General features: G+C 45.1%; 1 protein-coding gene across 1 annotated transcript; it reads right to left on the bottom strand.

Annotated features, from left to right (window-relative positions):
- Positions 1-23,877: 23,877 nt before the first annotated feature.
- Positions 23,878-24,720, bottom strand: LOC138286907 (zinc finger protein 436-like). Its single transcript, XM_069227297.1, has one exon. The coding sequence runs from the start codon at positions 24,718-24,720 to the stop codon at positions 23,878-23,880; it is 843 nt and encodes a 280-aa protein (XP_069083398.1).
- Positions 24,721-27,435: the final 2,715 nt, after the last annotated feature.

Below are 27,435 nucleotides of genomic sequence, written 5' to 3'. Positions count from 1 at the left end.
GCCCCCAACGAAGCGATCCTTGCCTAAGAGGTCACTCCCCACATACATGAAAAAAATTAAAAAAAGATACCTGGTGGCTCGCGGTTTCTGCCCCCCTTGGCAGATCAGCCTGATTATAATAGGCTGATCTGCCCCCACGGGGGCAGAAATGGCCTAAAACTAAATTGCCCCCCTGAGGAGTGTCCTTTGCCCAAGGGGCCACTCCCCTTATGCGCAAGTATATATAAAAAAAAAATCCCTGGTGTCTAATGGTTTCTGCATCCCTTGGGAACAGATCGGCCTAATACAAATAGGCCGATCCCAAGTGGGGCAGAAATGGCCTAAAAGTAAAATTACCCCTAAGGGAGCGACCCTTGCCTGAGGGGTCGCTCCTCACATACATAAAACAAAAACAAAAACAAAAACAAAAAACTGATCCCTGGTGTCTAGCGGTCGGAGGGGGCAGATCAACCTAATTATAATAGGCCTGTCTGCCCCCGGGGGGCACAAATGGCCTAAACATAAATTACTCCCCTGGGGAGTGGCTCTTGCCCAAGGGGCTGCTCCCCTTATGCCATAAATAAAAAATAAAAAAACTCCCTGGTGTATAGTGGCCATGCTGAGAGAGACATGAAAAGAGAGGAAAGGCCTTTCATCTCCTTTTATGCATCTCTTGCCCCCTCCACGTGATCGGAGGAGAAATGCTTTTGTATTTCTCCTCTGATCTGCGCTGGAAGCTGACTTTATCAGACGCCATGGGAGGGGGGGGTCAGGGAGGGCAGGAGTGGAAGGGGAAGCGATTCCCCTTTAACCCCTGACCAGGGGAGGGGGGTGCTAGCGCTTCCCCCGTGGGCCCCTGTCTGGACGTAACGGTTACGTCCTGGGCACCCGAGCGGTGCTGCCCAGGACGTAAGCAGTACGTCCACGGCACCCGTGGGGGGTTTATGGGCTTTGCTTTGACCCAAATTCAAGATGGCCACCATGCGTCTTGTTGACATGCCTGCATCCAATGTTATGCGATTTAGAAAAATAACTATACAGGCTTGAAGGTGGACCCTACGGAATGCTAATAGACACCTTTCAGTCTTCAACACCCACACCCCTTATCACCCGCAAGTACTTGCCACACAAATAACTGCTTTCTGGGAACTTGCTCTGCCCTTTCCATGCAGGACAGTACTGAACTGTGCTGCACAACCGCTGTGCGGGTACCGTCTTTTCTCTCTGCAACTCTTCCTCGGTCTGCACCACCAATCGCCTTACATGCAGCTGGCCAGCTGTTTTGTAGAGTACAAGTATCATATATGTAATTTGAATAATGCAAATTTATTCTTCAGCAACAGTGCAGATCAGACATTCCCTTGCTGGCCAGAGTGACCACCAAACAATGTTTGTCCTTTCAACAAACACATGGAATCTCACAGCAGTAAAATTCAATCACACAAACTGTGCGACCCATTGTAACAAGAACTAACAGTTGGTTCCTTGGGTGTGGATGGTGGATTCTAAGGTTCCTGTCAGTCTTGAAGTCCAGCATATGGATGCTGAGGCCAAACAGGTGGAAACTAAATTGTCACAATTGGATCATGTGGTTTGACAAATGAGTCCTGGGGCCAGATGGTGGGAGGGAGTTGAAGTCCAGCTGGTGGAAGCAGAGGTTTGCCTACAATGCACTGAGGCCCAGGGACAGGATTTTGGTGTCCATACGTGGGCCATGAGATTTAGCTGGCTTGTCCAGCTAGCAGGCAATCAGGTCCTTTGACTCACTTTGTAGGTCCTAATTTGTGGCTATTTAGTCCTTATCTTGAAATAAGGACAGGGAGAAATCTCAGTACAGAATACGTTGTCCCAATATGTATCAGTATTAAATATACAGTTCTGATAGGGGTCCTGGGTGATGTATTAAATACCCAGAACCAACCAGTTAATGGAAGCATGAGTTCATTGGAATACAAGCTCTCATCATCGGGCCATGCTCCTCGTTGAGCTGGTGCTGCAGTGGTCAATGAGCCCTTCCAGGGAGTGATTTGCTGGAGATATTTTTAATGTCAGCTGGGTTGCAAAACTGTAACTTGGGTGCCTCCGATGTTCAAAGGCACTTGCAACTAAATGGGAAAGTTTGTGAATAGTGGACAAAACTATAGACACCTAATAATCTCATTTACTCAATATCAGAGTCTATGTTAAGGGTAAAGACAGATCTGAGAATCCACTGGAAGTAATGTCCCTTGTGTTCTCCCTAAGTGATTATTGATGGTAGATTGTCTAATGAGATTTGGTCAAGAAAATGGTCAACATGTTTCATGCCTTTTATGTCCCGCAGAATCAACACCAATTCATGAGGACCTAACATCAGCTACCTAATCTTCTCTTTTGGGCGGAGTTCCTACATTAATCACCAGAGAAGATAACCCCCACCTCTGTGACGAACAGCAGTGACGTCTGTCCCCAAGATTTATATCCCCTGTATAAGGATTGTAGTCGTATTGATAATGATCTAGTGATTATAAACAGAAAAAACTGAAATGAAAAACAAACCATTACAAATAAAATATATGCAGTAAGCCGTATTTTGCTGAAATCTCTAAAAATATCCTTATATCAGGCTTGTGACTCAGGAGGTTAGGCTGGTGGGTCCTGGGGTTTGGCCGGTGGATCCTATGATTAGGTTAATCCTAGGGTTAGAGTGAACCATATGGTTAGGCTAGTACTTCTCACTGGTCAAACAGTGGTAACTGATATTTAGCTCTTCATATGGACTTCATTGCTTGCTTTTACTCATGAGACGTGTCACACATTAGGTATCAGAATGCATAAGCGCACTGAAACCATGCAATCTGAAAACGTGGCAGCTATGTATCACAGTGACTGGAAGACGGTCAGGTGGTGGGGCTGTATTGTTTAGCAACTGAACAGCATCCCTCCAAATAATGTTCAGTGACCGCAAACTACGAGGTGATAAGTAAACTAATTGGCCTGCAGCTGGGTCAATCAACAACTGTAGGAAAGGAAGGGTGGAGCCTGTGAGTTTATATTTATGGTGCACAGCGCTGATGAAATCGAAGTGGGTAGGACTCCTGTGTGAGTGAGGGGGCTCGCAGAATAACTGTGTAATAAAAACGTAGCTGTACCCAGGCACTCGCCATAGCAACTCTCACGACCTGGGCCCAGCTGTGTTTTGCCTGAGGCAGAAGTGCCTAGCATGTGCTGTTGGCTGAATAATGTATTATTCCACGGAGCTGCCTGTATCACTTCGTCATGCAGCTATGAGCTACCAATTGTGCATGGCTAAGCATTTTGGCGCGCTGATGCGGACAATAGCACTAAAATGCGTTAGTCTAACCCCTGTAGCGTGTTGCTTAGCAGGGCTGCCACTTGAGAATCTCAGAAATGAGATGGACGTTTCTGTGAAACCCATCACCTCTTGCCATGGTTTCCCCTGTACTTTGCTGAATTTCCTTTTTGCTGGCTTTAGTACTCTGGGCACTTTACCACTGCTGACCAGTGTTAAAGTGCAAGTGTTCTCTGTCTAAATTGGATGGTTTCTCCATGATTGGCCTATTTGAGTTTGGACTAGTAAAATGCACCAGAGGTGCCCAGGGCATGTAAATCAAATACGATTAGTGGGCCTGCAGCACTGATTGTGCCACCCACAAGAGTAGCCCTGTGGTGTCTGTGTGTACTGTTTTGAACTGCCAGGCCCAAACCCTTCCCTTTTACTACATGTAAGTCACCCCTAATGTAGGCACAAGGCAGCCACATTGGCACGAAAAATGTACTTAAGAGGTAGGACATGTACTAGTGTGTTTTACATGTCCTGAATTCTGCTCAATTCATGTTTCACTCTTGCAAGGCCTATCTCTACCATAGGATAACATGGGGATTGCCTTAAAAGTGTAATTTCCCATTGGGAGCAGATAGAGATGTGGAGTTTGGAGTATCTGAACTCACAATTCAAAAATACATCTTATAATAAAGGTGGTTTTTGGATTGTAAGTTTGAAAATGCTACTTTTAGAAAGTGGGCATTTTCTTGCTTAACCATTCTGTGCCTCTGCTTGGCTGTTGAATGCATGTCTGGGTTAGAGTGACAGTTGGGATGTTTGTGACTCCACTCTACATAGTCACGCAAAGGGAGCTGAGGTGTTTCCTGCATATCATGGTCAGTCTTTTGGGGCTAGAGTGGTGGGAGGAGCTGATACTTGTGTTTGAATAGGGGTGTGTCTGTCCTCACACAAAGCAGTGTCCAACACTCTAGAATATGTCTGGGGCTAGGACAGAGAGAGGCAGGGTCTTTTGGCCTGAGGACATTCTGCCAGGGAGAAAAGCTGGATGCTGAAGAAGGACCTGCCACTCTGCCTGTTTGCTTTGCTGTGGTGGCCTGCTGCTTCTGTCCTGGGAGTCAAAGGACTGGACTTTGCTTTCTACATCCTGCTTTCCAAAGTTCTTCAAGGGCTTGAAATGAGCTTGCCTCCTGAAGACTCAGGGACATCAAAGACTTCAAAAACATCATCTGCCAGTCCCTGGGCTCTTTTGCTGAGTCCTGACTTGCCAAGTGGTGCCAAATCCAGTCCCTGGACCCTTGGAAGTGGAAGGTGGTGACCTGAAGTAAAATCTACACACTGAGGCTGTTGCGGCAGAAGAATCGAAGCAGCGCCTGTCCGCGGCTAAAAAACTGACGCAGAGCCTGTCTCGCGACTGCGAAATGGATGCATCACCTGCTTTAGCGCAGATTCATTGTCGTCCCTGGGCGTCATTTTCTGCATCAACGCTGCACCACCATAAGGAATTGATGCATCACCAGCCCGACGGGAAAAGAACCAGCACATTACCAACCAGGTAGGAAAAGAATCCACACATTGCCCGTACAGCAGGGAAATACTCGACACGTCACTTGCTGTACTGACACATCACCTTCTTTGTGGCCCGCATCATCTTTGTTTTTGACGCATCCAAGGTACTATGGCCCTCATTATGACCCTGGCAGTCAGTGTTAAAGCGCCATTAATACCGCCAACAGGCCGGCGGTAAAAAAAAAAGGGATTATGGCCACGGCAGTAACAGCCAACACAGACAGCCACTTTAACAAACCAACCGCCAAGGTGGTAACGGCTGCTGGGCTGGAGACTTCGGTCTCCATCCCGGTGGCCGTCACAATCCCACCCTCAGGATTATGTCTCGGCCTACCACCATGGGTTTCGTGCCAATCTTACCACCACAAAAACCATGGCGGTAGGCACTATCAATGCCAGGGAATCCCTTGCCTGGCACTGATAGGGGTCTCCCCCACCCACCCCCAATCCTCAAACTCCTCCCCCAGCCTCCACCTCTCTCTCCTGCCCCCACACAGTTACACACCCACATGCGCACCCATATACACACATGCACACACGCATACCCACATCCACCCACGCATGCACACATACATACCCACACACCGCAACACACACCAACATACATTGTCACACACATGCATTCACAACATACACGAACACTCACATTCAGTCATTCACGCACTCATTCAATGCGACTCACACCCGCATGCACGCATACCAAAACATACACCCCACACACACGTACAACACCTCCCCACACACACACAACACCCCCACTCCATCTCCTGTCGGAGAACCCGACTTACCTGCTTGCAGGGGGTCCTCCGACTAGAGACGGGACGCGGCGCTGCTGTCAGCAGCAGCGTCCGCCAGCAAAACACCGCCAGGCCGTATAATTGCTCATGATACGGTCTGCGGTGTTTTGCTGGTGTGGCGGTGATGCTGACAGCAGCGCCACCTTACCTTACTAGAATACCGTCGATGGTCATAATGCGCGTGGACGGCTGGTAGCCACAGTGGCGGTATGTTGGCGGCTGTCGCCGTGGCGGTAGACGGCAGTTACCGCCAATGTCATAATGAGGGCCTATGTGTTATAAGGATACAACCACTGATTCTTCAGAATTTAGACTCTTATATCTTTAAAAAGTGATATCTCTACTTGTGTATTTTGGATTTTTGTCTTGTTTACTCAGATACATTTTGTCTATTTTTCTAAACTGGTGTTGAGTATTTTTGTGATGTTTGTTTTCACTGTGTTACTGTGTTGTGTACAAATACTTACACATGGCCTATGAGATAAGCCTGACTGCCTGAGTCAAGCTACCAAGGGGGTGAGCAGGGGTTATCTTAGGTGTGTGACTCCTTTACCCTGACTAGAGTGAGGCTCCTACTTGAACAGGGTGTACACTGGCTGCCAACTACAGACCCCATTTCTAACATTGGTGATCAGGGGTGAGGATAGGACTTCTATTTATACTTTGCTTACAGTGATTGGTGTACACTACTGTCTTGTTGCAGACTATTATGCAACCACATACTGTTTTTTCTCTTTTGGATTTCTCTTGCCTTTTTTTAACTTTGCAACCTTTGAGCCTTATCTACAAGCATGTCTCACTCTGGGGAGCCATCAGTAGTTGCTGCAAATGTGGTGTTTGAGGAGGAGACGTTGGAGACATACCCAGTGTCTCTTCTCAGGAAATGTGGTAACAAGCTCCAGTGTCCAATTAAAGGCCTCACCAAAAAGGAGGAGCTGCAGAAGGTGCTGAGGTTATGGTTGGCAGCAAGGGAGGCTGGTGGGCCCGTAGAGGAGTTTTTCTGTAGACAAATTGAGACAGTCCTACTGCATCAACCACATACTACAAGACTGCAAGAGTTGATGGTACAAATACTGTTCCAAGGATTCAATCAACCACTCTACCTGAGCATCCCCTGGCAAACGCCAACTAGTGAATAAAGGCACTGACTGTACCAGCACAGTGCAGAAAGCTTTTACAGAATCTCCAAGTACACTGGCTTCTTCTATCCTTTGTAAGTGACGATGGTAGCCCCTGTCACCTTTGAACAAGGTCCTTCATTTTGCCACCAGAATCATATTCAGCCTTTCCAGTAACACACCACCAAGTCAGTCTCGCATGAAGCTGGGTGTTTGGGAGGACCTCTGTAAATTGATGACATTTGCTCACACCCTCTGGACAGCCGTGTCAACACACTGATACACTACACACCCTCCAGGGATTACTAATCCATCTACCAGAACTTGCTGGTCCATTCCAGACTCCAATCTTTCCAACCATCTACCAGCATCCAGAATCAAATCTTTCATCCTTCTACATTCCCATCATTAGAACTCCTGGTCCTTGGGATTTGTGGGTGTTCCACACTCAGGGGCATTTTATACTCTGTTTGTGCCAAATGTGCGTCAAAACTTTTGACGCACATTCAGCGCAAACAGTGCACCATATTTGACTTAGACGCCCGAGACCGCGGATGTCAAAATTCCTCTGTGTGCGTAATTTTTGGGATGCGGGAAACTGCCTTGCGTTAATGACATGCAAGGTAGGCGTTCCCACCCAAAAAATGACTTTAAGGCCTATGCGCCTTATTTAAACTCCCATGTCATTTTGACGCACAGGAGGGGACGGGCCTTAAAAAACAGCACACAGCCTGATGTGCGCCGTTTTGTTAACGCCTGGGTGAGGGCAGGCGTTAAGGAACCTGTGGGCTCACTTCCATGGTCTCTGAACATGGAAGCAGTCCAGAGGTGCCCTTCCCTGCCCACAGGGACACCCCCTGCCACCCTCGCCAACCCCTGGAGAACACCCATGGAGGGGGGACCCATCCCAGGTAAGTACAGGTAAGTTGAGGTAAGTATTCTTTTTTTTTTTAAAGTGGCATAGGGGGGCCTAATAGAAGTCCCCTAGGCATGGCCATTTGCCAATGGGGCATGACTCCTGTCTTTGCTAAGACCGGAGGCATTTCAGTGGGGGTTGTGCATCAAAAAATGGCGCAAGTCCGGTTTGAGGCATGATTTTTTGCCTCAAACCTGACTTCCACCATTTTTTGATGCACAACCCCCATTTTCCCCTACGCCGGCGCTGCCTGGTTTGAGTCTTTTATTTTTACTCTGATCAGTCTGCAGCGCCAACTAACATAATTCCTTAAATAAGGCGCCTGCCTGGCGCGTATGAATGGCGTTAGCCGCAGTAACATTTTTGACACAAACCAGCGCCGGCGCTGGTTTGCGTCAAAAAGTATAAATATGGGCCTCAGTGAGCTCAAAGTTATCTTATAAATCCATCTAATGAGAAAGGAAGACAAGACAGTGACACACTGCACAAAAACTATATATATATATTGCCACGTTAACATACTATGTGCTATTGCCTTCCTGCTGTTATTTCAACTTTGATATTTTCTTGGTTTTTCATCACAAAATCTTCGTCATTCAAAGACTTGCTTTCTTTTCCATCATAGCTGCTTACCTTTCTGACCTTAAATAAGACACCTCGGCTAGAAGACGAAAACTAACTGAACTAAAGCTCAACGAAAACGCCTTCTCAATGTTCAGTTTTCTCAATCACAGTCTCTAGGAATTAGTCTAAAAACTGTGGTTTGTCTCTAAGACTGACAAGTCTGCAAATCAAAGAGTTCTTGAATATACATGTACATATATATATTGGCAAGTCTGGAAAACATACAAAAGGATTAATTACTGCAGTTGCTTATGGTTCTGTTAAGCCAAAACAAATTCTTCTCAGAAAGCTGATACCCAGTTATTGGAAGAAGGAAAAAATTCAGCTTCTTCAAAAGGGAAAAAAGTAGCTAGTGTGCACACCATTACAAGAAAAAGAATTAATTACTCAAAACTGGAAGAATTCTCTATGAAACGAACCACTTCAGTAACACTGCTCATTCTCCTCGGGATGACAGTTGAAGTGCAGGGCTCCCAGAAAGAAACAGCTGGAGGGAAGCTTCAGCACAAGACTAAAGTAGAAACACTAGAGCGCTGACCTCACAAGGATCTGCAGCCACCATCTTGAGTGGCAGTTAAACCTGAATAGCTAGTTCTAAGAACAGCCTCCGTAAGTGCCACCGGGAGTGAGGACGCCGCTGCCACCAGTGTGGGTACAAGGAAAAGGGGAATCGTTTTTGCTGAGGGAAGAATTTAACAATGCTGAAAATAGTTTTCCTGACATTTACCATATGTTCCCTCCTTCTAGGCTAGATTTTGCCCATGTGTTTCAGATTGTGAAGTTAAGGCCATGGAGCTGCAGTCGGTGTGGCATCAGAAGCCACTGACTTGTGATGTGTTCCATAGTTCTTGTACTATCTGTCAGACTGCCAGGGCATGTCCCACAATATGTCAGTTGATCAACCTAGTTAGTGGAGGACCGGAGCAGGGTTGGTCTGCAGGTAGGGAAGTGGCTGGTACGTGCCACACTTAGGCAGTTTATGCAAAACAGAATGTTCTTAGCTTTGTGTACTGACATACATGTGACTCAGCCATTTTGTATGGGACCTGTGGACATAATTTTCTGTCTTGTCTTTTGCATCCATGCAGGATAACGACCCTGGGGGTCCACAGCCGGCAGAGTGACCGCTGTCGCAAGAGGTGGGAGGACCAGTGATGCTGGGCCTGGAATATCGCAGAGGCCCACCCGGGGCTGTCCTACCAATGTGGGCGGGGTGCCCGTCAGACCATGACCCACCTAATGGCCCACATTCTGGCGGTGGCCTACCCAGAGATGGATGGACGTTTGAGGGCTGCACAGCAGCCACAAGGGGGTGCGTACACAGCAAATTCCTGCTTGTTCCATTGCCAGGTGATTGAGTGATGTACTGACTGCTGCCCCTGACAATTAGGGATGAGCCATGTGTCACACAGAAGATGGGAGGTTGTTTGTGATGACATGTCATGTGTATCAAACTGGTGTACCTTGCCTTCTGAATGTGGGACCCAGTCCAAACCTGGGGGGAATCCTCAAACCACTTCCTCTGCAGGGACCACAAATGGCGGAGTACAGTGAAAAATCATGTACTGTTTGTAGTTGTAGTGGGTGTGATTTCTGAACCGAAGAAATGTCTCTAGCATGTCACTGGACAAAGGTAAGTGGATTATGAATCACTGTCCTCTGCCATGTGTCAGGGCATATGTGTATGTAGACATCTGCCACCCAGAAGCAAGTTATCCTCATTATATGATGGATGCTGGTGCCTCACTGAAGTCTGTGGTGTGTTTGTGCCCAGCATAGATGTTACATGGCTTACATGGAGAATAGTTTGCAGATGTAGCAAGATACTTTCCCTTGGTAAGTGGGGAATGTCCATTGACACGCATCATGTTCCATGACTGTAGCTAACATTCCTTGTGCCTACATGTCAACATGTTCATTTTTCTTCCTAGTTAACATTTTTGATCTGCAATTAATGCATGTCCTAGCCATGTTGATGGTATGATGTCTGTATCCTCTCAGATATATGTGCTTGGGAAACAGTTGTCATGGTACATTTACAATGGGGTTAATGTCCATGTTGTGTCACAGGCAGGAGTGTGTTGGCATTGTGTATTATCTGACAGATACCTTCATGCATCACAGTAAGTCATCTGGAATGGAGATCAGCAGTAGCAATGAGGGATATGACAGGTGAGCCAAGATTGTGGGACTACTCTGTGTTCATCTATGCCCTTGATGTGCCATCTTGTTGAAGAGTGCACTGCACATGTGGATTGAGAATTATTCCCTCATGCATCATGTATTGGCTTGCAGTGATGTTAAGCCAATGTTCATGCATTCATCCACATACAGAAACCGTGTTTGGCATGTCCGAGATGTGGGTAGTGATGTTGCAACTCCCTGAACAACAGGTTTGAGTGCTACTATCAGTGCATGCAAGTTCAGTGTCTCTACAACATTCAAGATACATATGTGTACTAATGACACACTCACATGATGTAATTGTCATTAGTTTTAGACATTAGTGGTAACTATCCTGTGGTTTACTGCTTCATTGTGTGTATCTTTGAAACATTACTCTGACATATTGAACCTCACATCAATGGTGTTCATTTCAGTGACACATGTAGGGCCTCTCTGTGTGATATCAATAGTATCTCCTTGACTTGTCTGTACATTTTTGACATGTGTCAGTTTTGACGTGGATATTTCCATTGCCACTTCTTAGGGATATTGTGCTTTTGTATCTGAGATAGCTTGATGACATTTGGTTCATCCCAAAATGTTGGTACATCATGAAGGTGCAGAATGGGTGTGTCCACAAACTTGTGTATGACATTTGGGTGGGTACTTTACAAGACGTTGCTATTGTTGAGTACAAGTTATCTGTGGTCTGCTGCATGTGGCACAGCATTGAGGATGAAGAGGTCAGCGAGTTTTTATGGTTGTGGTATTTGTCAGACTTCATCCATGCAACTGTAGTACTCTGATATCTTGATTTTCTTGTGGTTAACTTTGGTAAGTTAAAATGGCATGCATGGATATGTTGTGGCCCATGTATGGGATGGGGTCTACTTGACCTGATGGTATTTGTTTGTCACTTGTGATTGAAGTCTTATTATGTTCATGTTATGACCCTATTTCTCTATTTTTTTGAAGCATCAGTACAGGCAGGCGAAGGAGACAGGGCACAACAGAGTGGGGAATCATCTGACCATGGGATCAAGATACCACCGACACAGAGGGACCCAGTGGCCTGGAGGGTGAGGGGAGTGCCACAGGGGAGACCGGGACATCCTCATCACCAGATTTCATCTATAGTGGCCACTCCCAAGTGGTAGCGGACCCATCGGGGACCACCCACAATACCATCCCTGTCTGCCACCCCATTCTATCACTGCCCTCTCTGTTGCTCCCCACCAAGTTGCCCATGCCCGCTCACCCAAGAGAGTGGGCGCCTCCTTTGCCGCAGGTACCTCCGCCCAGCCCCTATTAGCCCTGCTGCCCTCAGTGAGGAGGCTATTTACCTCCTGAGACGTATCTCTGTGGGTCAGTCCGCTATTGTGAATGCCATCCAGGGATTGGCAAGTCAACTACAATAGACTAATGCATTCCGGGAAGCCATGCATGGTGCAATGGCTGGCCTACAGTGATCTTTTCAGGATCTGGCCTGCTCACTGGCAGTAGCCAGTCACCCTCCACCTTCCAGTCTAAATCCCCCCTTCCCCTACCTACCCAAAGCACACAACCACATACTCAGGCATCCACCTTAACAGATAAAGGTAGCACACACAAACACATGCACCACAGGACTCACCACCGGCATGCACACAAACAACATCCGCCTGCAGACACAGCAACAGTCACAACTTTCCCTGACACCCCCACCACTCTCAGCATCACACACACACATCATCAAGCATACCTACAGACACCACAATAGACACAGCCATTACACCCATCCTCCCCAAAGACACCACCCCAGCAAACCCTCAGACATCCACCCCAAACACCACACCCGCAGACCCCACAACAACTGACACACCTATCAATCAATCAATCAATCAGAGTTTATAGAGTGCAGCTACTCACCCATTATGGTCTCAAGTCGCTGGCCCGGTAGGTCACCTACATCCACAACATCCACCATACCTGCAGTCACCACCCCAACAGAAACCAACCCACCACAGCATCCCCCAGCACCTCCACCCACCCTAATCCCAAGACACATAAACGCCCTAAATCACTGACTCAACAGACTCACCACACACAAGCATACCTCCCATAAACATACACCCAAGACATCCACACTTACTTGTCAAACAACCACTCACTCCCCCAGGATAATACATGAGATGCCTGCCTGCCTCCTTGATGCCCCTTCTTGTGGAGGTTACATGGCAGTTAGTAGTCAAGTTTGTGCCATCAGTTGTGTGCAGTTGTGGCCTTTGGACATTTCCATTGTTCATAATAAACCCCCCCCCCCGGTTGTATTTTTCGGTACACCTTTGTCCTGCAATTCCATTTTTAGCTTTATGTTGTTCCTGCATGACTTTGATTTTGTGCCTCCAGTTGTGTGTGTTTGAGCCAGCTTGCTGCTCCATGTGCGGTTGTTTGCAGTATATGAGTCTGTGTGCAGTGCTGTTGTCCCCCAAGAGAAGGGTATGTGTTTTGTGTCTAGATATGTGTGTGTGTAAATGCAATGGTGGTGTGATGGCATTGTGTACTGTTTGGTATGGTAAGTAATTATTTTTGTGTTGTCCAACGTGGGCATGTAAGGTGTTAGATTTGTCCCCCTGATCTGGCTTATGTATACATGTGATGTGTGTCAGCTTGTGTTTTGTTAGTTCAGACATGGAGTGTGTTATGTGTTATGTTATGTGTGTTTGCATTTGCCTGTGCATGTGTCCATTTAGGTGTGAGTCTCTTGCAGCTAGTTCGTGTAGAGGTATGTCCCATGTATGAGTTGTATGTGCTTTGCTGTATTGCCCTTCCCTATTGTGTAGCAGTTCATGACCTGTGTTTTTTGTATTGTTTGTCCCTGCGATCCATGTAGGGTCATTTCCTGTGTGCGTGTTGTTTGAGGGGCATGTTCAACATGATATGTGTCCCAGTGCAGTCTCCTTCCCCGAATGCTCCTGATGCTCCCATTCCAACTGTACAAGTATTGTTGGTATGGTGCTCTTTATCTGTTTGTTTCTCTCTGTCTATTGTGTATGCCACTGTGCTTCCATTGTGATGTGATGTGTGTGTCCATTGCCTAGGCTGTGTACTGGTGATGTTTTATATGTTACATGCCACATCAATAGAATTGTGTGTTGTATGTGTGGACAGTCCCTGGGCAGTGTTGAATGTGAGTATGTGATTTGTATTTGTATATGTGCTGTTGTTGCTGAGTGTGACAATGTTGTGTGGCCTTCCATGTGCCTAAGCTGTGTGCCCATGTGTATTTGTGTATTGTTGCAGTGCATTGTGAGTGTGCTGACCAAAGTGTGTGTGTGCTGTGAGTGTGTACATGTCCATGTTGATATATGTTTGTGAGTGTGTGCTGTACGAACAGTGTAGCTGCTGCTCGTGTTATACCCCCTTCGATGCGTGTGCTGACGGTACAAATTGTTAAAAAAAATTCATGATACAGGTAGGTGTGCTGTCCACGGCAGCATTGATTTTGTTGTCTTTTGGCGAGCAGGAGCAGCGGAAAGATGTTTAGGAATGGCTCCATAGCGGCTCCAGACATATAATGCTCCCTGCAGGTGAGTGTCTCCCTTTATACTGTTCGTTTCCACCTCCTGATATTTGGTGGCTGGACCACCATGGTCAAATTGGCGGTGTGCAATCTTGTGATGAGTCAGGTGTAAACACTGTTCGGGCCGGCCTGTTTGTGCTTCACTGTGACCGTGCCAGTCTGTGCTGGCTCGTAGTGCTGACAGACCATTGGCGGTCTTCTGTTGGTACGGCTGCCAAACTCATAATGCAGTGGTCCGCTCCCCAAGACCATTGGTGGTCAGCCTGCAATCGCCAACATAGTGGTCACAGGACCGCCAAACTTGTATTGATGGCCTTAATCTTGCAGGCTATACAAGAATCAAGAACAGGCCTACACCAAAATGGGTGAGTTGGGTATGAATTTGCAGTGCTGAGGCAGGGCCTCTGTAAGGTAGGAGAGAGTCTCCAGAGCAGAGGAAAGAATTTCGGAGTTGAAGAACACTGTTAAAGAACTTCAAACTACAGTGGCACAAGTTACTTTGTTCTTCGAAAATCTCCTGGTGGGAGCAGAAGACAAAGATCGATGTAGCAGGAATAATATGTGTTGCGAGCAGTTCCTGGAGGAAGCAGGGAGAATATAGAATCAAAGAAGAAAAAAAAGTCACAGCACTATTAATTTAATTTTAAATAAAATCTGCCATTAGTTTAAAGATATTCAATTAAATAACATTTATTTTGGAACAGTTTAAATTAGAAAAGGAAAAAAATTAGACTAGAGTAAAACCTATTTTTAATATACATTTATAATTATAAAAAGTGATATACAGAATTAATTAAAAGTAATTTTATTACAATTTACTTATATTGATTGTTACATTCTTTTTTACACTCTAAAAAGGTTCTTAAAATGTTTTATACTTTAATAATAACAGTTAGGGTTCTATTTATTAAATTATATTTGTTAATATTTGTAACTATTTTTAATAATTCTATTAATTTAATATAATTATCCTAATGGGTTTTAATTTACTACTTCTATCAGGGCAAAACGTAAATGCAATTTTGCATTTTCTAAACAGCGACTACATAGAAATCACTATTTAAGAAATGTAAAATGCAATGTATTAAAATACCGATTTCCTAATACAAAGTAGGAATTGCTATTAGGCAATGGCAATTAGAAAATCCCATGCCATTTGTGACAATGGCCCGGTTTAGCTTTTTCCAAATAGCGTAATTTGGGAAATGCAAAACCAAGGATGGCCTTGAGCAAAAGACCCCCAAAATGCACCCCAAATATTGTGGTGCACATGTAGAGCACACATCTGTCCTAGGGGGCATGTGTGTTCTCTGTTGCACTTAAAAAAAATCTTTTTGGGATACTTTTTTTTAAATTGCACATGGTTATCATTGACTAGAAGTCGATGTTAATTGCATTTCCTAAATGCCCAATTCGCTCTTAGGAAATACTTTGTACATCTGAATAGGAATTGCAAATAGGTGATCCCTATTCGCGATTTCCTATTCAGAGGATCACAAATTGTGGTTTCTATAGAGTAGAAATTGCAATTTACGAGTCCCTAAAGGGCCTTGTACATCTAAAAAGCCCATTTAGCATTTCTTAACGGCCCAAAATAGCAGTTCGGCCTGTTAAGAAATGCTAAATGGCTTTGTACATGTGGCCCTTATTTTCCAGAGTGTTGCTGTGTTAGCTGCTGGCCATGTGGGGATTGGACTTACACCAGCTCTACAATGGAGTAACTTACTAATGTTTTGGGTTCCTTTTGGCTGCAGTAACTTTAGAAGTGCAGTTTGTGAATAGTAACAGGCTTACATTTTTTGTGGGTGAGTGCAGGCTGACTCTCTCTAAACCCCTCTGTAGTCCTCCTTAAACATCTCCGACTTAGTAGTAAGTATGCCTCATTTTGTAGCCTCTCTCCTGGTCCCGCCTACATTTACTACCAAGTAGTAAACTTGCATGTGTGAGGATCTCCCCACAGAAAAGATAGGAGAGATGGAAGTTTACGTCTGAACTGCATTTAGTAGTAATAATGCCTCTGCTACAGTCCTTCTTACATTTACTACCAAGTAGTAAACTTGCATGTGTGAGGATCATCCCGCAGGAACGACGGGACAGATGTAGATGGAGATTTACACTCGTAAATTTGAAAACTGCATTTTGTAGTACTTCAGCAGTACTATTGTAGTATTACTAAACTGATGGACCTGTCAGCCTTAGGGTGTACTTCCATCACATTTTCCCTTCGCTCTGCTGGAATTTGTTTTTGTTGCCACAGGACTCGGTGCAGTTTATTACTGCTAACCACTGCTAGAGTGCTCACTCCCCTAAACATGATAAAACTGACTTACAGTCAATTGCCACATTTAATTTACTTCTAAGTCCCTAGTAAGGCGGTGCTACGTGTACTCATAGTCTTTAAATAAAAACTACTAGTGGGCCTGCAGCTCTCATTGTGCCACCCACTTAAGTGGCCCTGTCAAATATGTCTCCTGCTTGCTACTGCAGCCTGTGTACAGTTTTGAACTGCCAATTTGACTTGGCAAAATAACCCCTTTGCCAGGCCTAAGCCTTCCTTTTTAATACATATATGTTACCCCTGAGGTAGGCCATTAACAGCCCTTAGAGCAGGGTACAGTGCATTTAAAACGTTGGACATGTAATTTTAGGTTTTACATGTCTTGGTAGCGAAAACTATTTAAATACTTTTTTTACTACTCCAAAGCCTACTTCTCCCATTGGATAACATTGGGTTACGTTATTACATTTAATAAGTGATAACCTTTGCTTGTGAACAGGTAGCAGTGTCATGTCTGGTCACTAAGGAATTGTAATTTAAAATCCACTTTAATGGTAAAGTTGGATTTTAAGTGACTTCTGAAAATGCCACTTTTAGAAAGTGGAACTTGCTTGTTTTCATAGACAGCTTGACATCTCTGAATCTGGGACTAAGGCCAAAGTGGATTGAGGTTTGATTGCCCATGACTCAAAAGACACAGACCCTTAACTCTGAAGTTTCCACTGAAGAAATCACAGAAGGTATTAACAGATGCAGGTGGTGAAACTGCTCGGCTGAAATGAGCTACCAGTCAAATTCTATATAGCTAGTAAATTCCTGCACAAGGCACACCTACTGAAACTATACAAAGAGGACAAACAGAAGGCATTGTAATCCCTGACAGAGTAGATCATAAAAGGTATATTAGAAGAAGTCTCCATGCAACTCCTACAGAGCGGTCTCTTAGCTAAATATGAAAATAAAAATTCTGATGAATAGAATAGAAACAATTGTAACGCTAATACACAGAGGCCAGAACGGTTTTATGCCCCACCACACTTAAACGCATAACATCAGACAGCCCGATAATGCCCTGGCCCTAGAAGCGCACATTCTACTTTTAACTGATTTTGGAAAGCCAATTTGATAATCTGAATTGGGGTTACTTATTTGTCTTGCTTGAAGTATGTTAAATTCTTTCATGCAGAACCTTTGACGAGGATACAGATAGGACATCACTTGCCCAAACTCATTCCTATTTACAAGAGTACCAGGCAGGGCTGGCAATTGTCCCCCTTCTTTTTGCTCGTGCAAGAGAACTATTGGTTAGAATTTGTAAAATGAGACCCCCCCCGAGTTATGCTTTAAGTGAGCAACCAGGGTGAAACATAAGGTATTATTTTATGTTTATGACCTATTTATATATGTGAGTGACCCTAAACTTTGAGGCCCACAAATATTTCAGCCAGTGAATGATTTTGGAACGTCAGTACCCACGAAGAAAGATAGCCCATTGGCCCTCTCCACAGGCCGCAGAACCACTGGAGGTATGGCAGCAGTGGCCATGTTGTTAGGCTGAACCTGATACCGGGAGGGGATTCATCTTCAGGAGTCTTGTGGTGGTGTTTTGGGATGTCCAGGCCCGTGCCAATTGCACCCCCAAATTCAGGAGCATCTCCCATGCCCAGGCTGTTGGTGTTAGGGGCTCATGATTTGGGCCTGACTGACCATGAGTGTTACACAAGGCTAGCCACACTGATGGGGAAGACCCTAGACTTTGATTTCAAGTATTCTCTATTCATAAATAAGAAAATCACCGAAGAGTTGACAGAATGTGACTGAATTAATCATTCAAGATTTATTTTTGATTGAACGTACATTAATGTATATTCCATGAAATCGTTACCTCAGTAGTACAGAAGAATACATCAATGACAAAAATGCATATTAACATTAGCTAATCAATTCATAAACCGTATTAGGGAAACAATGAACTGCTGCACCAAAACTACAACTGACATCTAATGTCTAAAAATTAACTCAAAGCAATCCATAATTTAAAGGCCAATGGTTAAATTAAACTTGCAGAAGAATGTACCAGCTGCTTCTTCCAACCCATGGATGACATACATTGTTAGTCTAATAACGTCAATTTATGACCTAAGCCTCACGTACGTAGACAATTCCTCTCTAGTTTCAGCATGTTTAATACTTTTGGCCAATTATTACAGAACACTGATGATAGGAGAAAGGTTATTACATATTTAAAGCTCCTCACATTAGCACATTTAAAATCTGTTTCATTTTAAGAGCAACAATACATTGACAAGAGCAGCTCGGCCAATAGCACTCCTGTTGTCCTGCTACCTGTCGCCTCAGAGTCGGAGTGACTGTGCACCTCCTTATTCTGCACATCTGCACTGAAAGCTAGGGACAGATTTCTTATCAATCAATTAACCATTTACATTATTCAAACATCCCCACTGCCACCAGCCCGTTTGGAGAAGTCAATCCTCAGTGAACCCCCGCCATGCCATGCAGATAGGTAACCATATGACTAGGAAAAAAATAGTTACTTTACTGTGCTAGTTTTCTGGTGGATACTCTTATCTGCCTGCACGTTCCTCACCTGTAGAATAATCTCAGATGCCAGTCTGGATCTGGATACTTCAAGGTACTCACATCACCAGTGAGAGAGAAGGTCTAGTCTGCATGGCTGCTTGAGAAGAGGACATATGGAGAAGCGCTGAAGGTCTGCATACCACACTATCCTTGGCCAATCGAGGCTGATGAGAATGACTTGGCACTCTTAGAGTATCTTCCAAGGAATCAAGGGAAATGTCCCCCCAAGGCTACCAATAATGGACACTGGAGGACACAGAACTGCTGATGTACATTTTCTGAAGAGGCAAAAAAGTTCACCTGAGGAGTATCCCACTGGTGAAGATGTCCTGGACTACCTCCAGTAGAATACGCCACTTATGATCAGTAAGATAACGTCACCTGCTGCTGTTGGCTCTGACATTCAGAGACCCCGCTAGGTGATTGTTGGTAAGGCAAATCCCTTGGCAGTGTGTCCAAGTCCCAATTCTTGCAGACAAAGGAGCTAAGACCCTACTCCCTCTTACTTATTGACATAAGGACCAACCTTGGATGGAGGGGAGGAAGGCCTTGAGCACCAGCCAAATTGCCTGCTATTTCATCTGGAGAACCAGGGTCCTTCCAGAGACCAGGGTCCTCTGATCTCCAGATCTTCTAGGCAAGCTCCCCACCCTGAGGTGGGATCATCCATCACTACTGTAGCCACAGCTGAAGGGGGAACGAAAGACGTCCTGCAACTCAGGTTCATCTTGTTCCCCCACTAAACCACTTCTGCTGAAGCACTGGGGGAGATTATGTAACAGTCCAACAGGTTTCCCCCGTATTGTAGCCACTGCCTGCAGAGGCACTCCTTCAGGCTCTTCATGTGCCAAAGTGCATGCAGGACTAGGAGAATGCAGGAACCCATCAGACATAGGAGTCATAGGTCCTTAAGAACAGGGACTCGTGCACTGTGTTGGAAGGAGGGAACCAATTTCTGAATGGTGGTTTTTCTCTAAGGTGGAGGAAAGGTGTGGAGAATAGTGGTGTCCTGTACTGACCCAATAAACTGTAGTCGTTGAGGGTGCTTCCGGTGGGACTTTGGCTTGTTAATTAAGAAACCCAGGTCAAACAGCAGGGCTATTCTTGACTGTCCATAGCGAGATACTGCCTCCAGCGATCCAACTTTAATTAGCCAGTCAAACATGTATGGAAATACTGGTGTGCCCAACATTCATAGATGGGCTGTAATCACTGTCATCTTCTTTGTGAAAACTTGAGGTGATGATGTTAACCTAAAAGGGAACACTACAAACTGGTAGTGGATGAAGCTACTACAAAACATAGATGGGACCACAATATCAGATGTGGAAGTGAGCATCCTGCAGGTCAAGTGACACCATCCAAACTCCAGCTTCCAATGCCAGTAACACCTGAGCTAAGGTCTGACTCTTGAACTTTTTCTTTTTGAGGAAGAAGCTAATTTCTCTGAGGTCCAGGCTTAGACACAGAAAGTTGTCCTTCTAGGAAACAAAGAAGCTGGCCGTGTTCCAACTCTACTTGCAACACAGCTCCTTTCTTTATGAGTACTGCCACCTCTTGCTGAGAAAAGGAAGATATATCCAGACCCGGGAGGGGAGTGAAGGCAGGGGTGGACGGGGTTGGCGTGTAGGAATGAAAGGGTGTAGCCTCTTTCTACTATTTGGAGGACCCACTGGTCTGAAGTAACAGCCTTCCAGGCCAGGAGAAAGAACAATACCCCCCAACCCACAGGCCTCAAGTAGGTGAGAAAAAGTGAACTAGACCTGCTTTCCTGCTTGTGAAGGGGAGGAGGGGAAGGAAGAGGAGAAGGCTTGCTTGATGGATCCACAGCATTTTGCTCTGGCTCAGCCTCTATACACTTTGACCAGCGAATTTTCCTACTGATGGGATTGGAGAAGGTAAGTCTGACGTTGGTTAAAGGACAATTCCTTCAACACGGCAGGAAAATGGTGAAATTGGTGATAATCTGTCATAGGAGGTGGCAGTTGAAGGAGTGGGTTGTAGCATTGCTGGCCTTGAATTTCTCTAATGCCAAATCCGACAAGGCATGCCCTGTCAAACGGGAGGTCATGAGGCTGACCTGGACATCAGGGGAGAAGGCAGAAGTGTGTAGCCAGGCGCGCATAAGGATGGAGATAGAAGTACCCACAGTTCCGACTAACAAATCAGCAGTGTCCAATCCAGATTGTATTATGTGGAATGATGCCTTCTGACCATCCAGGACCACCTCTTAGAAGTGCACCCTCATTTCCTCTGGCACATGAGGCACAGCCATCTGAGCCATATCCCATATGGTATGGGTGTAGCACGCTCGCAGGCAGTATTTAAGAACTTCAATGCCATGCTTTCTGTTGAAAAAATAATTCTTTCCTAGGCATCAAGGCTCTTAAATTCTCTGTCCAAGGGAACTGTTTGGAAGCTCCCAGCCGAATGTCCAAATAAGAATGATGTCTGGATAACTAAGCTTTAGGGTGAGGGATGGGAAGAGGAAAATGGAGGGTCTCCTGTGGCAGAGATCTAGTGGTGTGTCATGAGCTTGTTGACTGTTGGGACAGAGTTTTAACTGCAAAGAAAGTTAAAGCTTTACAACCTCAGCTGCCGTCTTTCCCACCAAATAGAAGGACATCATTTCCGATGGTATGTCCATTTCCATCTCTGGAGAGGTGTCTAATCTTCTTGCAGAAGGCAGGCCAGTAAACACTTACCCCTGGCCATTGCTACCCAAGATGTATAAATTCAAAGGGTCAGAATCTGAATAGGTCATGGATCTTATTTCTGTATCTTCCTTCAATAGACTTAGTGCTTCCCTGTGCAGTATGTACAGAGGCGCAACTTCAAGCAATGGCGGCAGAAGCAGGAGTGGTGTAGGGATCAGTAGTGGTGGGGCTGCCATGTAGGAGGATGAAGCAGATTGGAGTACCTAAGAGCTGGATCAAAGGATGGACAAGTCTCTGTTCATTCAGATGGGATGGAGCAAAATGGCATCAGAGCCAAGGGCATAAACATAGGGAAAGTGTATGACACTTTGGCCCGTATTTATACTCCGTTTGCGCTGAATTTGCATCGTTTTTTTCGACGCAAATTCGGCGCAAAACGAACGCCATATTTATACTTTGGCGTTAGACGCGTCTAGCGCCAAAGTATGGGCAAATAGCGTCATTTTTTTGCGTGAACGCCTTCCTTGCGTTAATGAGATGCAAGGAAGGCGTTCCCGTCTAAAAAAATGACGGCGACGCAAATGCGTCGTATTTATACTCCCGGGCAAAAATCACGCCCGGGAGGTGGCGGGTCAAAAAACCCCGCATTTGCGCCACTATTTAACGCCTGGGTCAGGGTAGGCGTTAAGGGGCCTGTGGGCTCAAAATGAGCCCACAGGTGCCCTCCCCTGCCCCCAGGGACCCCCCCTGCCACCCCTGCCCACCCCAGGAGGACACCCAAGGATGGAGGGACCCACCCCAGGGACATTCAGGTAAGTTCAGGTAAGTATAATTTTTTATATTTTTTAAAAAATTTTGGGTGGCATAGGGGGGCCTTATTTGTGCCCCCCTACATGCCACTATGCCCAATGACCATGCCCAGGGGACACAAGTCCCCTGGGCATGGCCATTGGGCAAGGGGGCATGACTCCTGTCTTTACTAAGACAGGAGTCATGAAATGGCGTCTGGGCGTCGTAAAAAAATGGCGCAAATCGGGTTGAGGCGATTCTTTTGCCTCAACCTGACTTGCCCCATTTTAAGACGCCCTAACGTCATTTTTTCCCAACGCCGGCGCTGCCTGGTCTACGTGGTTTTTTTCCACGCACACCAGGCAGCGCCGGTCTGCTTGCGCCGGATAACGCCATTCCATAAATACGGCGCCCGCATGGCGCTTCAGAATGGCGTTAGACGGCGCTAAATTTTTTGACGCTAAACTGCGTTAGCGCAGTTTAGCGTCAAAAAGTATAAATATGGGCCTTAGGGTCTGAAGGCATGCCTGATGACACCAATGCCCTTGCAAAGACTCCGTACATGCCATTAAGAAATGTTGCCGGGTCAGAACCTGGAGCCTGGAACACAGGTGCAGGTTAAGAACTGCCAGGAGAAAGGGTCCCCGCACCGAAGGATCCAGGAAGTTCAAGGATGGATCCCGTGGAGGTCGAAACAGTTCTGGGTCAGGTGCAGTGTAGTCACTAGAGCGGAGTTGGAGGACACTGAAGTGACTTCTCTTTGGAATTCTTCTTGTGCCTTCTCCTCTTCCCCCAAAAGAGTGGGTTGACGGTGCCCTGTAACGAGGTTGGAAGCTAGATCAGCTGTGCCTCTTGTCCCTTGGCCTGCCCATGAAGAGCCTCGCCTCATGGTCCTTGATGGCATTTGGGTGTTTGTTCTGGCAGTAGTCACAAGACTGGGAGTCGTGGTCCAAACCGAGTCACCAGAGGCAGATGAAGTGGGTATCAGCTATAGACATCTGTCCTTCACAATCCCTATACTGTTTGACTCTAATCTCTTTGGAAGAGACATGGTACTGCACTTGTGGTAAACTTTCTATGAAAACCTCAAGACTCTTTGAGAAAGCGATTGCTGGACTTGTACCAAAGATGCAGAACAAAGGGAACAGATGTCTTAGCACTGGGATGAGCCCAATATATGGCTTCAGTGATGTCACTGGATCCCTCCTCCGATGCTGATGCAAAGCCTGGGACACCGCCCAGCAGTATGATAGCCTTGAAGAGCCTGGATCTAGACTGGTGCCTGACTATTATTCTATGGGTGAGGAATTTGCAGGTAGAATTATCCATCAGAAGTGGTCTCTGTTTAGTCACAGGAGCTGAGACGCTTGATTCTCATTGGTTCACAAAACCTTAAATATGAGAAATATATATGTTTGCTGGTGTACTTGGAGGTGTGATAATCGTCTAAAGATCTTCGCACATTCATTTCTATGGTATGGATCTTCCCATGTGTGTTTGCTGATGTCTTTAGAGGTGTGATAACTAACTACACTGCTTCAAATATTCACTGCATTTGTATGTTTTTCCCCTGTGTGTGTTTGATAATGTCTCTCAAGGTATGTTGACCGACTAAAGCTCATCCCACATTCACTACAATGGTATGGTTTTTCCCCGGTGTGTGTTCGATGATGTCTTTGTAGATCTGATAACTGACAAAAGCTCTTCTTACATTCATTGCAGTGGTACGGTTTTTCCTTTGTGTGTGTTTGCTGATGTCTTTGCAGGTGTGATAACCAACTAAAGCTTTTCACACATTTATTGCACTGGTATGTTTCTTCCCCTGTATGTGTTCGCTGATGTACTTGGAGGAGCGATAACCGACTAAAGCTCTTTGCACATTCATTGCAATAATATGGTTTTTCCCCTGTATGTGTTTGCTGATGTCTTTGGAGGTATGATAACTGACTAAATTGCTTCAAACATTCATTGCAACTGTATGGTTTTTCCCCTGTGTGTGTTTGATAATGTCTCTCAAGGTGTGTTGACCGACTAAAGCTGGTCCCACATTCACTGCAATGGTATGGTTTTTCCCCATTGTGTGTTCGCTGATGACACTGTAGGTTTGATAACTGACTAAAAGTCTTCACACATTCACTGCACTTGAATGGTTTTTCCCCAGTGTGTGTTTGCTGATGTCTTTGTAGGTGTGATAATTGACAAAAACTCTTCACACATACATTGCACTTGAATGGTCTTTCTCCTGTGTGTGTTCGCTCATGAATCCTCAATGTTGAGTAACGACTAAAACTACATCCACATTCGTAGCAATCATATGGTTTTTCCCCTGTGTGTATTTGCTGATGTCTGTGTAGGTCTGATATCTGACAAAAGCTCTTCATACACTCATTGCAATGGAATGGTTTTTCCCATGTGTGTTTGCTGATAGCTTTGGAGGTGTGATAACTATCTAAAACTTTTCACACATTCATTGCAATGAAATGGTTTTTCCCCAGTGTGTGTTTGCTGATGTCTTTGTAGATCTGATAACCGACTAAAGCTCTTCGCACATTCATTGCACTTGAATTTGTTTTCTCCCGTGTGAGTTTGCTGATGATTCCTTAATCTTGAAGATTTGCTAAAACTACTTCCACATTCACTGCAATGATATAGGTTTTCTCCTGTGTGTGTTTGCTGATGTCTTTTGAGGTATGATAACTGACTAAATTGCTTCACACATTCATTGCAATGGTATGGCTTTTCCCCTGTGTGTGTTTGATAATGTCTCTCAAGGTGTGATAACTTAGTAAAGCGCTTCCCACATTCACTGCATGTGAATGGCTTTTCTCCTGTGTGTGTTTGCCAATGCTCTTTAAGGAGTGCTAAATGACTAAAGCTTTGCACACACTCAGTGCAATAGAAAAGTTTTACTCCTTTGTGTGTTTGCTGTTCGTCCTTTTGTAGCGATGACAAGCTAAAGTTGTCCCTGCCTGTGTATGATTCTTCTTTCTTGGTTAGTGTCTCTAGGTCGGTGATATGTTTGTCCACGTCCCATGACTCTGTTTCCTGAAGGGCCAACATGGTTCATAAAGCACTTGTATTATTCTCACATTTCCTGGGTGAGTTGGTATTTAGGACAGTTTTATTTCTAATTTAAAAGTCAGTTGACGAACTCAACATATGCCCGGCATCTTTTCGAGGGATTGTGCCTTTTGACTGGATAACAGTTTTTGACGCTTGTGGGTAAAGATTAGTTTTCCTTCTGGTCAGAACAAGGTAATATGTTGTAGATAACAGAACTCTTTTTTCCTTTATCCTTCAGTTGTTTGTCTCCACTCCGTTGTGCTATTCTCTTGTTGCTGCAGTTGGGCCACAAAGAGTTTACAACATACCCAGAGCACTGAATGATGGTTCTTTATCTTTAGTCCAAGCACTGTGGTAACCACATCATAATGATCCCACGATCAAAGCTGACACCAGTCTATACAGGAGGTGGTTTGTCTTAATTTTGTAGAAGTCACTTCTTAGTCCTGTGGTGTAAAGGTGCACAGCTCAGACTCTTACATTCAATGAATAGCCCTTGACTGCTTCTTCCAGGATTCGTCAGTTTGTGTTCAGGTTCCTCTGTTGCAGACTGCACTGATGCTTTCCTGTAGACTGGTCCTCGTTATTTCTGACAGTTGTCTTGCAGAGTTAAAGTATCTTCATTATTCATCATCATTTTGTGCATTCAAGACTTTTTCCCTGTTGAATGTAAAGAGATTTAAAATTACAAAATACAATTGTAATAGAATATGAATGCACAATACTTATCTGGTTGTAAACGACAACGCTCTTTTACCATCTTTGAAACCTCGCAAGGTATATTGCACCATATACGGATATTTAACTAAAAGTTATGTTGAACACATCCCATCTTATTTACTTCAGAAAAGGAGGTGATTTATCAGTCTCCACGGAGTGTCTTAGTACAGAAAGGGCAGTCACGGAGCACCACGTGCTACAGGTACAGGGTAAGTAGATGCACATGGACAAGATTTCATTAAAGAACAGATTGTGGAAAAGGAGGGATCAGGATGTGCTGCTGTTTCTTCAGCTTCAGGAAGTATCTACCAAAGGTAACTCTTCAGACAGTATATAACAAAGGTAACTGTATTCAACTTCTGTACTTTCCTGTGACATTGTTATCAGCTCAAGGGCCAACTCGTCTTTACCCTACTGTTCTTTAAGTAATCTCAGACACTTTCTGAGCACCCATGGGGTTGGTTCAAGCAATTCTGTTTCTTCTAACCTGAAAGACTGGAGCATTATTGTGTGATAAGGTAGATTTTTTATTGGCGTTAACATCTGTCCATCTCCCTAACTCTAGCGCAACTTGCAGGGCCTGGTTCTGGCCCGCACATGTTATGTAGAGAACAGATTCTTTAACTCTAGCTAGAGTAGTTAAAGTTCAGACCTTGACATTCAAGATGCATCTCTTTCCAGCGCAGGGTTCTCTGTAAAACAGAGTGAGGAGTTCATTGTAATGTCCCGCTTTCACATTACGCTCAGAGATAAGGCAAACAAACTTTGATTTATAATGTAATATTCAACCATATCAGTCATTTAGTCCTTATTATGGAGACTCTATGACAACTAATAATTTACCTGATAAATCCCCACAGATAACAGATGTGTGCATAGTATTCATTATTCTTCAATTTTCTGACTTTCCAGGGAACCTGACGTAGTGGTGCCCGCTTGATGCGTAAGAAGCTACTTTGTAGCCAGATGGGGTTCTGCTAGATTGGGAGGAGGTGCACAGGTAGGTGCTTGTGAGGTACAAACAGAGGAGGTGCACAGGTAGGTGTTTATGAGGTACACACAGAGGAGGTGCACAGGTAGGTGCTTATGAGGTACACACAGAGGAGGTGCACAGGTAGGTGCTTATGAGGAACACACAGAGGAGGTGCATAGGTAGGTGCTTATGAGGTACACACAGAGGAGGTGCACAGGTAGGTGCTTATGAGGTACACACAGAGGAGGTGCATAGGTAGGTGCTTATGAGGTACACACAGAGGAGGTGCACAGGTAGGTTCTTAGGAGGTACCAACAGAGGAGGTGCCCAGGTAGGCGCT

The sequence above is a fragment of the Pleurodeles waltl genome, chromosome 4_1 (genome assembly GCF_031143425.1).
Source record: "Pleurodeles waltl isolate 20211129_DDA chromosome 4_1, aPleWal1.hap1.20221129, whole genome shotgun sequence".
Taxonomy (NCBI): Eukaryota; Metazoa; Chordata; class Amphibia; order Caudata; family Salamandridae; genus Pleurodeles; species Pleurodeles waltl.
The sequence above is the reverse complement of the archived record's forward strand: the minus strand, read 5'-3'. Positions and strand labels throughout refer to the sequence as shown.